Source organism: Elephantulus edwardii, unplaced genomic scaffold, assembly GCF_000299155.1.
Source record: "Elephantulus edwardii isolate Elephantulus edwardi_28Jun2011 unplaced genomic scaffold, EleEdw1.0 scaffold00011, whole genome shotgun sequence".
Lineage (NCBI taxonomy): Eukaryota > Metazoa > Chordata > Mammalia > Macroscelidea > Macroscelididae > Elephantulus > Elephantulus edwardii.
Window position 1 is genome coordinate 6,793,327 of NW_006399761.1, and position 17,650 is coordinate 6,810,976.

At 43.4% G+C, this 17,650-nt stretch overlaps 1 protein-coding gene across 1 annotated transcript in view; it reads right to left on the reverse strand.

Annotated features, from left to right (window-relative positions):
- LOC102851043 (follicle-stimulating hormone receptor-like) overlaps nt 1-15,948 on the reverse strand; it is a 379,630-nt gene extending 363,682 nt beyond the window's left edge. The window contains exon 1 of the mRNA XM_006881015.1: nt 15,781-15,948. Within this exon, the coding sequence (XP_006881077.1) occupies nt 15,781-15,932 (152 nt within the window). The 5' untranslated portion in view covers nt 15,933-15,948. The remainder of the gene's footprint in view (nt 1-15,780) is intronic.
- Nucleotides 15,949-17,650: the final 1,702 nt, after the last annotated feature.

Sequence of the window (17,650 nt, forward strand, 5' to 3'; positions counted from 1 at the left end):
CCTTCTCCAAGGACTGGTCCCTCCTGGCAACATGCCCAAAGAAGGTGAGACAGAACCTCAAAATTCTTGCCTCCAAGGAGCAGCTTGGTTCCGCTCTCTCCAGAGCAGATATGTTTGTTCTCTTGGCGGTCATGGTTACAGCCTCTGAAAACCTGCTTGAGAATCCACTATGGGTTGGCTCTGACTCACTGAAAATCAAAATCAAGTTTAAATATTTTGACATCGGGTACTTAGGCTGTTCAGCCCTGAAGACTGGACAGTAAACAAGGAAAACTGAACACACCTTGATGCCTTTTAATTGTGTGGTTGCCGAAGAGTGCCAAATCTTTCACCGACTGCCAAAACACCGATTTGCTGTGGAGGAACCGGGTACTCCTTGGAGGCAAGGATAGGAAAGTTTGCCTCAAATACTTGGGGTGTATTTCCAGGAGAGATCAGTCCTTGGAAAAATACATCATGCTGGGAAAGGGGGGATGTCAGTGAAAGCAAAGAAGCCTCACATGGACACTGTGACACTTGCCTGGGACCTGGCCGGTCATGAGGATGGCAGAGGATGGGAAAGGTTTGGAGCTGCTGTTCATTGGGTCAGTGTGAATTGTAACCAACTAGATGGCACTGAACAACAGCTTTAGCACCGATTAGTCGTGTTCATTTGTCACTCTGCATTATTTCAGTTTCTGTAGAGTTAAGGTTCTGTGTTTCAAGGCCCTAATTGGTACTGTTAACACACTAGCTGCTAATTGAAAGGTTTTTAGTTTGAAGCTACCCAAAAGAGTCTCAGAAGAAATACCTGCTGAGCTACTTCTTAAAAAAAAAATCAGTCCTTTCATGCTCTATGGAGCCCCATTCTGCACTGACACCCCTGGGTCGCCGTGCGTCAGAACTGGCCCAACAGAAAGTGGTATTTTTATTTCAGGACTTAGCAAATAAAGCAAAAGCTTTTCTTAAAAGAATTTTTAACCTTTTGAAAAGGGTGATGCTTTTGGAAATGCATTGGCCTAATTGCTGACGTCAGCTCCACGGTGGTCAAAAAGATAGGGCTCAAAGGGAAAGGCAGGTCCCCAACCCCCTCTACATCCAGCTCTCAGTGGACATCAGACAAGTGTACAGCCCCTCATTGGCTTTCACCGTTCCCCTGCCTCCTGCTTTCACAGTCTGTGATTTCAGGCTGCAGAAAGCAACTGGCAGCTAATTGTTAAATGAATGGTGTTGGCAATGACTCTGAATTCCGAAGGGTACTTCGATTTTCACAGGTGAGAGTGAGTCAGAAAAATGTAATTGTTATCACTTGTTCAATGTTCTTCCCCTTTATGAACTCCTTGAGACCAGGGGCTGTGTCTGTCATTGATTATGTGCTCCCCAGGGTGGAGTATAAGGCCTTGCACGTAGATGATCAATAAATATTTGATGTTCAAAGAAAAAAACAAAAACCACCTCTCAAAAAATGAAGGGTTCATTTTGGCCTTGAAAGATGAATGGTATTGGATAAAGAGAATGTATTCCAGGTTGGGGAAAAATAATAATGTTTGGGTAAAAGAATATAAGACATTTGTAAACTGAGGGAGAGAGACAAGTAGACAAAGCAGAAAGATTGAGAAGGTGTGAAATGAGACAGGAACCAAGGGGCATTAGCCTGAGGCCAAATGACTACCACTCATAGTGACCCTTTGAACAACAGATCTAACCACTTCCCTATCCTGCACCAGCCGCACCGTTTCTTATAGACTCAAGCTTATTTTAATAGTCACTGTATCAACCACCTTGTTGAGGGTCTTCCTCTCTTTCTCTGATTTTCTACATTTCCAAGCATAATGTCCTTTTCCAAGGACTAATCCCTCCTGAGAGCACAGCTAAAGCATATGAAACGAACTTTAATCATCTTTGCCTCTAAGGAATTCCTTGGTTGCACGTCCTATGAGATAAACTTGGGATACTCAATACTCTTCTCCAATACCATTACTTCAAAGGCATAAACTCTTGTTTGATCACTGTTCAACTTCCAGATGCATAGGAAGTAATTGAAACTACCAGGCTTAGATCAGGCACACCTTCATCTTAAAATGACATCCTTTCTCTTTCACACTGTGGAGAGATCCTTGGCAGAATATTTTCACAATGCAACATATCTTTTGATTCCTGGACTGCCAGGAACAGCCTTGCTGCCACACTTGTAAAGGTTCTGCCCCAAATCTGTATATTGATAGCCCCTCCATCCAGGATATGAGACCAGATGGAGTTCTCAGAGGGGACCAGACAGGGATGGGGAGGTGGCCACAGACATGATTTCATTCAGAGTAAGGTGATGTGGAAAAGCTCAGATATAGAAGATACCAATTCCAATCTTAACAAAAATGTAGCAGGTTTTATCAAAAGGTACAGAATGTTTTCAATTGAAACAAGTCATGAAAAATCTAGTGTTTAAACCATGGCTCTTCCATTAAAAACAAAACAAAACAACCCAAATAGTTGCCATTTAATTCATGGAGGCCCCATATGTGACAGTGAGAAATGTGCTTCATGGGTTTGTTGGTGTTTTAGGGTTTTTCCCTATCAGTGGCTTGTCAGACCTATCTTCTGAGATTCCTTTAGATGGATGTGAACACCTAACCCGTCGGTTAGTGACTGAGAACCATCATTATTTGCACTACTTAGTCACTCCCATATAAGATGCTTTTTCCCCCTCTATGCTCTTCTGTCCCAGGGTGATTCTGAAGAGAGGCAATGCTCACTGACCTCTGGCAATATGTAATTTAGTCACAAGATCATTGTTGGTGCTAGGAATTCTCTGGTTAAAAACCTTCACTGAACTGAGAATAACAAAAATGAGATGTGCCTGACTGGGCGTTTTCAGTGCTGGATTTTAAAGCCTCGCTGAGCTGTCTGCTAATCTTCACAAAGAAGACTCCTCACTCCCAAGTCCCACGATGCTGATTGTAGTATCTTAGAAATGTCGCAGCTTCTCACGTCTTAGTCCTAGCAGGAGCCCATTGGTTTTGGAAGATTTGATGTCCGACGATGTTTACAAAATCAGAGCATCTTAAAAGTGGAAGAAACCTCAGTGTCCTTTTGATGTTTTCAGGGTTGTTGTTAGATCCCATCAGATGAATTCTGATTCTAAAAGATGCCATTATCAAAACTTGGCTGAGAACTTGGCTGAGTCTTGCATCCTCCATATATCTGCTCTGCGTCAGCTCACTGCCGCAGTCATGGTCTCCGTCCATCCCTGGGAGGCTCTTCCTCTTCTTTGACCTTCCACCTTTCCAAACATCATGTCATATTTTTTTTTTCTGGGGACTGCTCCCTCCTTACAATGTACCCAAAGCATGTGTGACCAAGTCTCACTATCTTGAACTCTAAGAAGCATTTTGGCCACACTTCTTCCAACATAGATTTATTTTTATTCTGTTGGCAGTCCAGTTATATTCATCACAATTCAAAGGTATTCATTTTTACTCAGCCTCGTTATTCATTGTCCAACTTTCATGTGTACATGCTGTTATGTGCCGTCGAGTTTCCTGTGACTCATAGTGACTCTTTGTACAGCAGCTCTGAAACCTGACCTGTCCCAGTCTCACTGATTCCAGCACACTTACGCTCATTGCCCCAGTTACTGCCTCAATCCGTCTCATCCATCTCATTCCTCTTCTGCGCTGTCCCTCCATCCTTTTGTGCAGGATGTTCTCCTCCAAAAATTGATCCCTCCTGGCCACATGCCCAAAATAAGTGAGATGGAGATTCAGAATTCTGGCCTGCAAGGAGAAACTTGGATTCACCCTAAGACAGACCTATTTTTCTTGGCAGTCAAGACTCTTCTCCAGCACCATAACACAAAGGAATTGATTTTTTCTTCTGTCATTCTTGGTGGTTGTCCAGCTCTCTGATCCATGAAAAGACCATGGCCTAGATCAGGCACACCTTAGTCTCTAGACTGACATCATTGCTTTTTTAGTACTCTGGAGAGGTCTCTGACAACAGATTTTCCCAGTGACATTTGTTGAGGGTTTTTTTTTTTTTTTGCTTTTTGGTTTGTTGGTTTGGGGTTTTTTTTGTTTGTTTGTTTTGTTTTGTTTTTTAACATTTTCTGACACTGCATGACTGCATGGTTCAAAATCAGGACAAGAGTGTATCAGGATGCATCCCACCTCCATATCTTTTCAATCTATGTGCAGAAACAGATCATTCAGGAAGCTGGGCTCTATGAGGAGGAAATGTGGAATCAAGATTGGAGGAAGACTCATTAACAACCTATGTTATTCCGATGACACCACTCTCCTTACTGAAGCTGAGGAGGACCTGAAGTGCTTGCTGCAGAAAGTCAAGGACTGTGGTCTCCAATATGGATTGAAGCTCAACATCAAGAAGACGAAGATTCTCACCACTGGGCCAGTTGGCAGCACCATGATGGATGGAGAAGAGATTGAGGTTGTTAATAATTACAGCCTACTCTGCTCCACAATCAGCACTCTTGGCATGTACCTATGAAACAATGGAAAAAATACCATGGCGTGGGTCAGTTCCACCTTAGTCTTTAACCTGCCATCCTTGCTCTTGAATACTTTAAAGAATGTCTTAGCAGCGTATTTGCCTAATACAATTTGTCTTTTTTTTTTCTTTCTGTCGCTTCCGTGGATGGTCACTGTAGACCCAAGTAAAGTGAAATCATAGACAACTTCCATCTTTCTTCCATTTTCATGATGTTATTGATTGGTGGAATTGTGAGATTGTTTTTTTGTTATTGTTGTTTTGTCTTGTTTTGAATGCTGAGGTATATTCCACATTGAAGGCTTTAGGTTTTTTATAATCTTCAGTAAGTGCTTTGAGTCTTCTGTCTTCAAGAGAGGTTATAGCATGTGGTTAACACAGATTATTGATGAGCCTTCTTCCTATTTTCATTCCCCAATCTTCTTCATATGCCCTGTCCTCTCAGATTATTTGCTCAGCGTATAAACTGAAGAGGCTGGCGAAAGATATAACCCTGACACACCTTTCCTGATTTTAAACCACGTTACGCTTCCTGTCTTGCTTTGCATCACTGCTGCTTGGTTCAGGTTCTTCAACAGCACAATAAAGTTTTCTGGAATTCCCATTCTTATTAACATTATCCATAGGTGTTTTTTTCATAAACCCATGCAGTCAAATAAATGCCTTTGCATAATCAAAAAAAGGCAGATAAACTAAAATAACACTTTACCCAAAAGAAGTTTAACAGTTTATCCATTCGCTGATTAATTTTCTCTGATAACCTTCATGAATTGATCTTTCTGCTCTGTTGTAACTTGGCTGAACTTTCAGAGTCTCTATTTCTCAGACATTTTCATTAGCATTTGGCATTAAGGTGATCTGAAAAGTGGCTCATGGTGGACATTTCCCACCCCGTCTTTCTGGCCCAGGATTCTGGGAGAAGGGACAAGAGAGCATGGACTTAAATGATTCCTCCTCATCCTGCTCTAACCCCTGCCGTTGAGATGACCCCCGTTCTCATAGCTGCCCCACAGGGCAGAGAAGAACTGCCTCATAATGTTTCCAGCTTATAAATCTCTAAGAAAACAAACTGTTAACCTTTCTCCTTCGGAGCAGTGGAGTGATTGGAACCACCAATCTTTTGGTTATCAGTATTTGATACTTTAATCACAATGCTTCCAGGGCTCCTTAAACCATTGCTCGGATTCATTATATAAGGTCAAGTCTACAAAAAAAATGCTTTGGTGTTTTTATTCGTGCAGTTTTGCATATTCCTTGAAGATTTTTCAGATCAGTCAATGTATCCCATATAGAAGAACAAGGCAGTGGCATGTTCATGTCAGAGATGCAAAATATACTCCAAGATACTTTCTGGGAGAGGTCAGCCTAAGAACAAACATGCAAATCTCATTATCATCCGATGCAAGGCAATTAAAATAATTACTCTCCTTCCTAGCTGACCTTGTGGGATGCAGAAGCTAGAATGTAGCCTAAATAAAGCTCAATCAGAGAATTTAAACATAACAAGATATTTTTTTATTTTTAAGTCAGTTCAACCTCAGTGACTCAGCTTTGGAGATGGATAATCAAAGTCAAGTGATTTTCTCATTTACCACCAAGATATTCTGCTTCTGTGGCCTAGGATTTCTTGGCTGAGGAAGACCAGCGCACACCTTTATGTGCAAAGGGGGAGTTTACCATCCCAAAATGAGTGCAGTTTTGCACTCTCAACACCCCACCACACACACTCTTCAACTGCTGATAATGACTTGGTAAATTATAGCTCTTAGCCAATTCTCAGGGTAGAGTTCATCTTCTGCTTGAAAGGATTCTTCTCCTGCAACGTAATTTCCACGTCTCCCTTTTTTCAGGGTACTGTATTCTACAGCCGTTCCCTCAGTCATTTTTCTGACTCCTCTGTGGGGAATAGCAACCTCCCTTTCCCCCAGTCCAATTAAACTCCAAATGTTGGTGTAGACGTATCATTTCTCACTAAAGTAGGCGCAGGATTGTGTGTGTTGAGAGAAAGGACTATGTATGGATTAGTGTTGAACCGTGCTGGTGGTTTCCTTAAAAGAAGCAAAGCATCTAAACGAGACGATGGGAGTGCCAGGGCAGTGGTACCAGGGCAATCTGCACAGCGGGGGATGCTTTTGATATCTGGAGCAATCAGAGAGTATTTGGAGAAGACAGGAAACCTAACAATCAGGGCTTGCAATCGGACCCTAATTGACAAAAATGATATTTCTCTGAACACATGTTTCTGTCTTACCCATTAAAATGCTTTTGCTTCGGCCATTTCAGCCATTTTTCTCGGGATTCCTGTTAGGAATGTGGAACAGCAGGGATTACTACTTAAGAGATTTAAATGATGTGCCCTGAGTAGAGAATTGTCACTTTCACTCAGGAGACCTCATTGCTAGTCTAACGTCTTGCTATATCGGAATAAATTAGTGCACTCTGCAATGACATATAGGCATTTTCTTAAAGCAAACATGGGGGGGAAAAGCAAACAAAACAAGAGAGCTATCAAGCCTCCTGGTCGTTCACTGCAGGAGAGAACAATCATCATCTTTTATAAGAATCTTTTCTCCATTGCTGAGGAAGCGAACAAATAAACAGGTGTAAGACCCCCCATACCCCTGATTTATTTGACTCATTTGTCCTATGTGAAACTGAGGGCCCAGAACATTTATTGCACTGAGCTGGGCACGATATGGAGAACAAAGGGAAGTTTTACTGCAGCCCAGGAAATAAGACCTATCTAAAATTGGATGCAAAGAAAAGGTTAAGCATGAAATGACTTGCACGGGAAATTCAGATGAAGGAAAGGTGGTCTCAAGCCAACTCAACTCATTGTCACTGTGTCAAAAGCAACTCATAGCTGTCCAGTGGGTTTGCAGAGGCTGTGAATGCCACAAGAGGAGATTGCTCCCCTTTGTCTCAAAGACCCCTGCTGGGGGATTTAAACACCAGAGACGTGTCACCTGTGGATTAGCAGAGTGTCTAATGAGGGGGAAACAGGACACAGGGGCACAGGGCCAGAGGGAGTGAGACCCTCACCACAGCCCCTCACTGCCCCGGAGCAGAAAGCAAATCAGGAGCCCAGGGCGCTGACAGAGCCCCAGCACCAGAGGTTCATTTATTCGTTGCTCGCTCACAGGTATGATACCAACAGTGGGGTTTATTAGGGAATTTGGAGAGTGGGGGAGGCAAAGATATCACCATTTCATCCCAAATATGTCCACCTTTTAGCTCAACAGTTCCAACGCACAGCTCCTCCATTAGTCCAGGCTCTGGTTTCAATCCAGCAAGCAACTTTCCCTTCCATCCTCAAAAGCAAGAACAGCAAAATGCAGCTATGGCCAGCACAAATGCAAGAAGCTTCAGGTCATAACTTGCCACAGTTTCTCCACAGCAACACTGGTTTCGCCACCACCAGGGACTCTCCACCACCAGGATCTCGCCACCGCCAGAATCTCGCCACCACCAGGATCTCACCACCACCAGGGTCTCGCCACCACCAGGATCTCTCCACCACCAGCGTATCTCCACCACCAGGGTCTCTCCACCACCAGGATCTCGCCACCACCAGGATCTCTCCACCACCAGCGTCTCTCCACCACCAGGGTCTCGCCACCACCAGGATCTCGCCACCACCAGAATCTCGCCACCACCAGGATCTCTCCACCACCAGGGTCTCTCCACCACCAGGATCTCTCCACCACCAGGATCTCTCCACCACCAGCGTCTCTCCACCACCAGGGCCTCGCCACCACCAGGGTCTCTCCACCACCAGGGTCTCGCCACCACCAGGATCTCTCCACCACCAGGGTCTCTCCACCACCAGGGTCTCGCCACCACCAGGATCTCTCCACCACCAGGGTCTCGCCGCCACCAGCGTCTCTCCACCACCAGGATCTCGCCACCACCAGGGTCTCGCCACCACCAGCGTCTCGCCACCACCAGGATCTCGCCACCACCAGGGTCTCGCCACCACCAGCGTCTCGCCACCACCAGGATCTTGCCACCACCAGGGTCTCGCCACCACCAGCCTTGCTCGCCTCAAGTCTTGCTCCAGCTCTCTCTGCCCAGCGTGAGAAGCACTCTTTCTATTGATACCTCAGCTGTTGATGGTTTGCCAGACTTTGCTGATTTGCAAGACCGTATGTCTGCAGTTAAGGTAGCTGGAGACCAGAGGGGCTAACTAACGGCTTAACAAAGCCAACTTTCAGGCTAACACCACACAGAGCAGAACTCAGTCATGATCTGGGAAGATTAGGTTGGGTTGTAAGAGACAACGAACAGATGACAGACCAAGAAAAGGGCACAGCATAAACTCTCAGAGAGCGGTATTTACAGGATGAGCTTGAGAGAGTCCTTGTGGAGTAGATAAGTGATTTCTTCCAGATGAGACTTTAAGTCAGAATGATTTTGAAACAGAAAATTATAACAAGCACAATGATAAGGGTGTGTTGTAGAGAACACATCAGAGATACTGCCTTCTTGAAAACAGCACACTCTTAAACAACTACATTTTCAGGTGCAATGCAATGAAAATCCAACCCAGTTCTGTCTTTAGGTATTATCTTTTGCTAAACTGGAAGTCAGGGCAGTGGAACTGTGAGCTTAGATTTATAAATGACAGACTCTGGTGGATGTGGTTGGATGGACTAGCCTTTCCACTAGTTCTTCCCAAAGTAGGGAGAATAATTAATTAAAAAAGATGATCTTAGAGGGGAAGGTTGTAAAGGGAGCTCTGATGGCCTAGTGGCAAGAAGCTACACTGCAATCCCAGAGGTACCCAGTTCAAATCCACCAGATGCTCTGCTGACGAAGGAGGGACAATCTCCTCCTATACCAGTCAGATCCGATTTGATGATACACACTCACAAAATAATAAAATTTAAAAAAAAAGGAAGAAGAGAAGGTTGTGTTCAAACTCACAACCCTTCATGGGGTCTTCCAGGCTGCAGGTCACAATGACAAGAGGTGGCCCACCTTTCTCCCAAGAGGCACCAGTGTATTCAGTCTGCTGGTGAGCACAGCTCTCCACAAACTGCACCAGCAGAGGCCTCCTAAATCAAGAATGGCCACAAAGTCTTCATTTCTTTTAAAATGATTTTCATTTGAGCAAGCTGAAGAAGAGCTCTTGTGGCATGCTGATAAGGCACTGCACCGCCAGCACAAAAGTATGTGGTTCAAATCCACCAGCTGCTCCATGAGCAGAAGATGGGTGGTATCCTCCAGTGCCTCTGAAAACCTGCTGGAGGCTCAGTTATTAGTCGGCTCTGACTCCACGGTACACAACAACAACAAACTGAAGGAATAAATGATTGTCTCTATACTGTCGTGCATAGAAAATAAAAATTACAGGTTTAGAATAAGTTTTCACATTCTTCTCCAGAACTCTAACTCCAGGACGAATTAGCAGGATCAAAGGGTCCCTTCTGGATGTATTGACTGCCCTCCAGGAGATGCTCAGCTTTGCGAATGAGTCAGAAATCAAAAATCCTTTGACTAGTCAGAATGAAACCTGCTCCCTAAGCTCTTGGCAAATATCAAAAGTCTTGAGGAATACATTTTCTTACCCAGTAAGTAAATTCATGGAGAGTAAGCGCTACAGTCACTGAGAGGAGATTATTCTTAAGTAGGCGGAAGATTGTACAGTGGCTCAGGGTTAGAAAGAACTTTATATCCTTTCCCCAATGCTTTCTTATTTCTACTGACTCATTTGTTCATAAAAAAAATCCCAAGTGCTATGCTATTATAGTCTAATGTTTGACAGATGACAGCCACCACCACCACCACAGGAACCTCAGAGGTGGTGTTCTGGGTGGTTTACATACAGCCTCTCATTAATCTCTGCAGCTCTGAGAAAGTTTGTCACATGTTAAAATTTCTGTTACACAGAGAAGCATCCAGCTGACAGAGGTAATAAAAAAATGGTACCTCCTGAGTTTGAACTCAGATTTCAGTCCTAAAATTCTAGAGGCCACATGCTCACATCTCTGTCAGAACGAGTTAGCATTTGTCCTGTAAATCTTTTCTCAGAACTCTTATGTTCTCCAGCCTTTTCCACCTGATTTAGTACCTTCTCACAGAGAACTCTGGTGAATTAATGGCTGAGGCCTTGCGCCGCCAACCTAAAGAGAAGTGGTTCAAATTCAGCAGTGTCTTGCTGGGAGAGCAATGGGCATTCTCTTCCTCTGTAATTGACAGCCTCTGAAAACCCTCTAAGGAGCCAGCCGTGAGTCTGTCCTGACTCGATGGCACATAGTAACAACAGCACCAGATTGTGTCGAAATGCCTAAATGCTACTTAAGCCAATAATATTCAACATACTCCTTCAAACCAGTTGCTGTTGAGTTTGTTCCAACTGTTGGTGACCCGATATGTGCCAGCCTGACTGTTGCATTCTTTTTCTATGGCCACGGCTTTTCAGAAGCAAAATACTAGGCTTTTCACTGAGACACCAGAGAGTGGATTCAAACTGCCAACCTTTCAGTCAGTAAATGAATGCTTAGCTCTTTGTGTCACCAAGGAATCCCAACCCACTTCCTCAACTATGATCTAGATGAGAAGCAGACAAATTATGACCTGCAGGCCACACCCAGCCTGCTCTGGTTTTCTTGTGATCTGTAAAATAAGAATTTTTTTCATGTGATTGAGAAAAAGTTCAGAAGAATAATTTTTCATGACATGAAAATTATATGAAAAGGGAGCTCTGGAGGCCTAGTGGCAAGAAGTTGCACTGCAATCCCAGAGGTATGCGGTTCGAATCCACCAGATGCTCTGCTGGAGAAGGATGGACAATCTCCTCCTGTACCAGTCAGATCTACTTTGATGGTACATGCACAAAAATTAATAAAATAAAACAAAATAAAATAAAAAAGGAAAATGATATGAAATGAACATTTTAGTGTTCATTAATAGAGTTAGGTTGGAACAGTCATATTTGTTAGTTTCAACAATGTTTGTAACTGTTTTGCTCTACCAGGTCAAATCCTTTAAAAGCGGGGGGAGGGAAGAAAGAATTGATTAGTTAATTGCTTTATCTTTTTTTTTTTTTAGAAATAGCTTTTTGCTTTATCTTTCTAACACAGGACTCAATTTTTGTTCACTTGGAATTTTAGTTGCTCTTCACTGATTTACAAACTGACCCTAAAAACCTCCTTCAGTATTTCATCCTTTTTGGTATAACATCCAAAGCAGTTTCTATTCCTTTTCTGGACATACTTTGTCAAGAAAATTATAATTCACCCTCAAGGCTCCACTTTCAGCCAAACAGTAGAAAAGCCTAGAAGGAAATCAGTAACAAAAGGCAGGCTCTTACTCACTGGTGTAAGCCACCATAGAAGGGCAGCAGAGCAGCGTTCACCCAACGATCAAGTCCTGAGTGCAGGACAGCGACAGAAAGAAGGATGCATGGAAATGACACGTAGAAGGAGGAAGCAGGGGAAGTGAGTTGCATTGTGGGTACAATAACTGATGTTATATATATTTTAAAAAGGAGTGTTAGTTACGGAATTAAAAACCAGTTTGCTTTGTGAACATTTTCTCACATCACAACAAAAAGAAAACTGCACTCCTAAATCTTAGAATTACCTAATTAAAGACCTGCTAACAGACGTACAGAAAATGTTGTTGTCATGTGCCGTTGAACAGACCACAGAGAATAGAATCTCTTTAAGAATAGAGTTCTAGGGGAGTTCTGGTGGCCTGGTGGCAAGAAGCTGCACTGTAATCCCAGAGATACGTGGTTCGAATCCACCAGATGCTCTGCCGGAGAAGGAGGGGCCGTCTCCTCCTGTACCAGTCAGATCCGATTTGGCAGTACACACACACACAAGCAAAATAATAAAATAAATTTGGAAAAGAAAAAGAATAGATTTCTAGGAGATCTTCACGTGCAATGTTCTCTAAGCGCAATAATCATTCATATAGGAGGAAATTCCAGTGTATCTACTTCCTACTTAAAGACATGGTTAGATTTCAGGACCAGACATATGAAAACTGGCGTTAAATGGTGACGTTTTATTACGTGACTGCCAAATCACATCATTATATAACTGCTTAACTAGTGAGAATCATGGTCCTGTCAAGTGGAAACATGATCTTAGCCGTCAAAGCCGCCACTAGTCTCCCCTCACACCAAAGTGTTTGTTATTGCTGGTTATCTATATAGTTAAGAAGTATTTAAAGAGTAGGGTTTTATTTTCACTACAGTGTTTGGTGGAGTTGCCTGATTAAAACAAGCTCGGAAGCAGGAGTGGCATCCATTTCTGAAATGGCTTGTCTCCGGAAACCCTATGAACAGTAATCAGGTCTTTTGTTCATAGGGTCGCTATGAGTCGTCTACGACTCAACAGCACTTAACAACAACAACAACTATTGAAAATGGTTGTTTGTTTATTGTTGTTGTGTACCATTGAGTGGGAACCGACCCATAGCTGACATAGGTGGGTTTTCAGAGGCAGTTAATTGCATGAGAGGAGATTGTCCATCCTTCTCCCATGAAGCAGCTGGTGGATTTGAACCACGTGCCTTTGGGATTGCAGCACAGCTTCTTTTCACTAGGCTACCAGAGCCCCCTAAACATCAGATAATAGACGAGTGAGAACTCAGTTTAAATGAAAATTATTTTTCTCATCTTGGACTTTGCTGGCGTAGGGGAGAAGCTGTTGCAGTGCAAACCCAAAAGTAGGTGGTTTGAATCCACCAACTGTTTTATGGGAAAAAGAAAGGCAGACTCTTCCCATGTGATTTAAAGCTTCTGAAAACTCCTTGAAGGATCAACTGTTGAGTTGATTCTGACTAGACAGCAATGAGGGAGGAATCCCTATCAGAATTTATGCAACTATGTGCTCTATTGCTTATACTTCTACGAAGGTTAACCCAGGGCTAAACTTTTCTGAGAGAAAACTCTGTTTCTGGCATTCTGTTCATCTCTTTTCCGTCGTATTTTTCCATCCTGTCTCACTTCCTCTGACTGTTGTCTCAGGACGCTGTGGTTGTTGTCCGATACACAACTTCAACTCAGTGACCTTTTGTGAAATAGGAGGACACACTGCCTGTCCTTTGGGTCAGACGTATGTATTAGTCATTTACATCTGAGTATTATTTATTTGGAATTTTAAATCATAATCCTGCTCTTCCCACTCTCACTTAAACATACATGTTTTCTGGAACTTAAGATTTAGGGTAAAATTTTTGGGTTTTCTTCCATTTTTCTTCATTATTTTTTTTGTTTCTACCCACCTTCTCCCTTAGCTTATATTTTTTTATCCACAATGAGAAAAATCTCTCAGTTTTTCAATAAAGAGAAAAGCAGATTAGCCAAGTATGGAAGTTGCTAATTTTTTTTAATTTTATTACATCGCAGGCAACTCAATGGCACATAGCAATAACATACTATGGCATCCACTTCCTCAACAACATGCCTCCGGAAACTCTATTAACTTTGATAAATGTCATTAGTTGTAGAGGGGTTTCAGGCCTCTTGTTCATAGAGTTGCTATGAGTCGTGCTCGACTCAGAGGCAGTCAACAACAACACAACAACAACATTAGAAATATGATTCTTAAAATAATAATTGTTTAGAATTTTAATAAAGTAAACTTACGTATAAAAATAGGGGTTATTTGGGGAGCTTTGGTGGCCTAGTGGGTAAGGAGTTTTGCTGCCACCCATAAGGCAGGGGGTTCAAATCCACCAGATGCTCCACAGAAGAAAGATGGGCAGTTTCCTTCTATGTAATTTACAGCACAGAAAATGCACTGGAGGGTCAGCTATGAGTCAGTTCTGACTCGAGAACACCCAGTAGCAACATCAAGGGGTTATTAAGCATGTGGGAGGCATCATTTGACCCAGAGAGAAAACACGGAGAGGGTGGACCAGAAATTGTGAGAACAGATGTGAGGTTTCTTTCAGTTTTTACAGGAATCCAGTCAAGAAGTCTCAAGGGGGTTTATGAATCATCCAGTCACCTAAGAGCAGGTGATTTGAGTGCTAGGAACTGAGTTACATTGACTCTCTTCCTTGTTTATAAGAACCAAACTGCTTGTGTATGTGGCCGTTTCTGCCCCACAGTCAGGAGTCTCTGTCTCATCTGAAACAGTGTAGCCAAAACACAGAGCTGATCACTGTTTTCTCTGCTGCTTCTGGCGAGACCCAAGGACAAGAGATGCCAGCAGACCAGGAGGCAAGCAGAGCTGACTATTCCAGGGAACCATTTGTCTAGGAGTAAAGATCTGAAACCTCACACCAGCATGTCTGGGTGTAGAAAGTGATCTGAACCTTTTACGATGACGTTCAAGTTACTAAAAAGCTCTGGGGGACAAAACTTGACTTTGGCCTCCAGGACACAGGGTTTTGTTGGATGGTCTTGGAGTAATACCCTGAGACTATCTACAGTCTCCGGGTCACAGTTTAACAATCTCCAGGGAACTCTACCCTTTCACGGTGACCCTGTGGCCCTTCCACAGTCAGGCACTGAGGAAAGGCCAAGTCCAAAGGCGTGACTTCTGATTTCTTCTTTGATTCAGTTCATTCGAAAGTCTCTTTACCCTCTGGACATCAGTTTCCTCCTTTGTGAAATGAGAAGATAGACTGTGGCGAACTCAGAGTTCTCTCTCCTCACCTCTCTAAGAGTCTACTTCCTGTTAAAAGAATTTAATCCAAACCCAAAGCTAAAAGCGGTATTTTCCCAGCTGTAGGAAAGGTGGTTCTTTATTTCTTCCTCCTTCCCTTCCTCTCTTGCAATTCCCTTTCTGTTCACATATCCATCCTCCACTTCCCCCTCGCTTCCCTCCAGCCCCAACAGAGAGAACAGTCTCATTTAAAAACTTTTGGGAGTTCGGGTTGTTTTTTTGGTTTGTTTTTTTTTTCCTGGTGACTCTAAAGCTACTCTGACCATATGCTCCACCTTCTTGAATCTGTGTCCCTAGAAGACAGGCATCATGTGTTCTCAGCCAGGATCAGTGTCTTCTGTTCTACCTTGTTTCTGAATTTTCCAGGATTCTCTTTTGCCTTTTAGTTTTCTGGTAGAGCCCAGAAAGTATGGAATCCAAGAGCAAATGTGCTGAGGAGACTACAGAGTCTTTCTTTGCCTTTGGACATAGGTTCCAAGGCTACTTCTCCCTGGCTAAGAGCTGAGAGAAACTGTCACCTAAGGTCCTTGGGAAGCCACAGGCAGGCACCTCGGGCTGGGGACTTTGTTGTGTCAAAGCAGAACTATTTTCGCCTAACAGCTAGGAGCCCGGTGTGGAAAATAATAACAGCACCCAACACGCAGCTGTTCCCCCCTCGTTTACTTACAGTTCCATAGCGTTCCTGGGGAGGTCGAAGGGGATCTCTGTCACCTTGCTCCCTTGGCAGAGAAGGACCCTGTTGGAGCAGTGGCAGGTCCTGTGATGACAGCCAGAGCCCAGGTGCAGGCACGCCAGCAAGGCCACCAGAAGGAAGGCCATGCTTACTTAGCCATCCACCTGCATCTGCAGAGAAGAGCTTCCGCAGATGGAGGAGGCTCAGGCGGAGCCCTGGCAAGAAGGATCTGCCCCAGAGCTGCGTGGGTCATGTGACCCACCAAGGGATGGTGCTGGGGGCGGGGAGGGGTTGCCATTTTCAGGCTAAAGGAGACATTTCTGTGTACCAGCTGTGAGACAAGATAAGCTACTCCCTTATCTGTCACAATTGAGTTTCTTTTACCTTGAACCTTGAAGCTCGGGTGGCTAAGTGGTAAGGAATTCCACTCCCAACACAAAGGCACCCAGTTCAAATTCACTCACTGCTCTACAGGAGCAAGAAGGGTATTCTCCTCCCGTGTCTCTGAAAAGCCGCTGGAGGATCAGCTATGGGTCGGTTCTGATTCATTGGAACACAACAACAACAAAAACAACTACCCTCACCCAAGGAAGGCAGCAGAAGGAATCTTGTGGAATATTCTAAAACTTTAACTATTTCACTGGAGAAATAATCTTGCCAGTCTTCCTTCTCTTTTCAACATAATGACAAGAGGGGTATTTCCCCCTAAAAGATGCAACTTATGGTGTGATACATGATTGAAAAAGGGGTCCAGTCTCTGATTACCACAAATTGTTTGTTGCCTTAAGCTGACAACCTAAAGATTGATAATCTTAACTCACCCAGTAAAGCCACAGAAGGAAGATACAGTAATCTGCTTCCAAAATAGAGCCAAGAAAACCTGCCAACCAGTTCTACTCTGAGTACGTAAGGGGACTGTGAGTCAGTATCAGTGGGTTTTGGCACCCACTCTAAGGGAAGGACCAGGGTCTGGTCTCAGTTGTTATGCTTAAACTTCTCACCAGCTCACCTTTTATTAAACCAGAATTTCTGGGCCGATTTTTAATTTTGTCCTTATCATACGTAAGCAAAATCTTGCTGAAGATTCTCCAAAAATGACCAGAACAGTACATCAAAAGAGAATTGCCAGAAATATCTGCTGGGTTTAGAAGCGGCTGTGACATTAGGGATATCATTGCCAATGTCAGCTGGATCTTGGCTGAAAGCAGAGTCCAGAAAGGGATGACTATTAGTGTTTTATTGACTATGCAGAGACATTTGACTATATGGATCATAACAAATTATGGCTAACATTGAGAAGAAGGGGAATCACAGAACACTTGGTTGTGTCGTGAAAACCTATACCAAGACCAGGATGTTGTTATACAAACAGAGCGAAGGAACACTGCATGGTTCAGAATAAAGAAAGGAGTGTGTCATGGATGCATCCTATTTCCATACCATTTAAATCTATATGTAGAACAGATCTTTCAGGAGGCCGGACTTTATAAAGATGAATGTTACATCAGGATCAAGAGGAAGACTCATCAACAACCTATTTGATACAGATGACACAACCTTGCTTACTGGATCTGAGGAGATCTTAAAGCATTTACTGCAGAAAGTCAGGGACTGCAGCCTTCAATATGGATTCCATCTCAACATCAAGAAAACAAAGATCCTTACAGTAGGCCCAAGGCAGATCATGATAGATGGAGAAGAGATTGAAGTTGATAATAATTTCATCTTGCTCAGATCCACAATCAACACTCTTGACACCAGCAGTCAGGAAGTCAAAAAGTGAGTTGCTGTCAGGGACCTCTCCAGAGGGCTAAAGTCCAACAATGTCTATTTAGAGACTCTTCTAAATTACTTGCTCTGAATC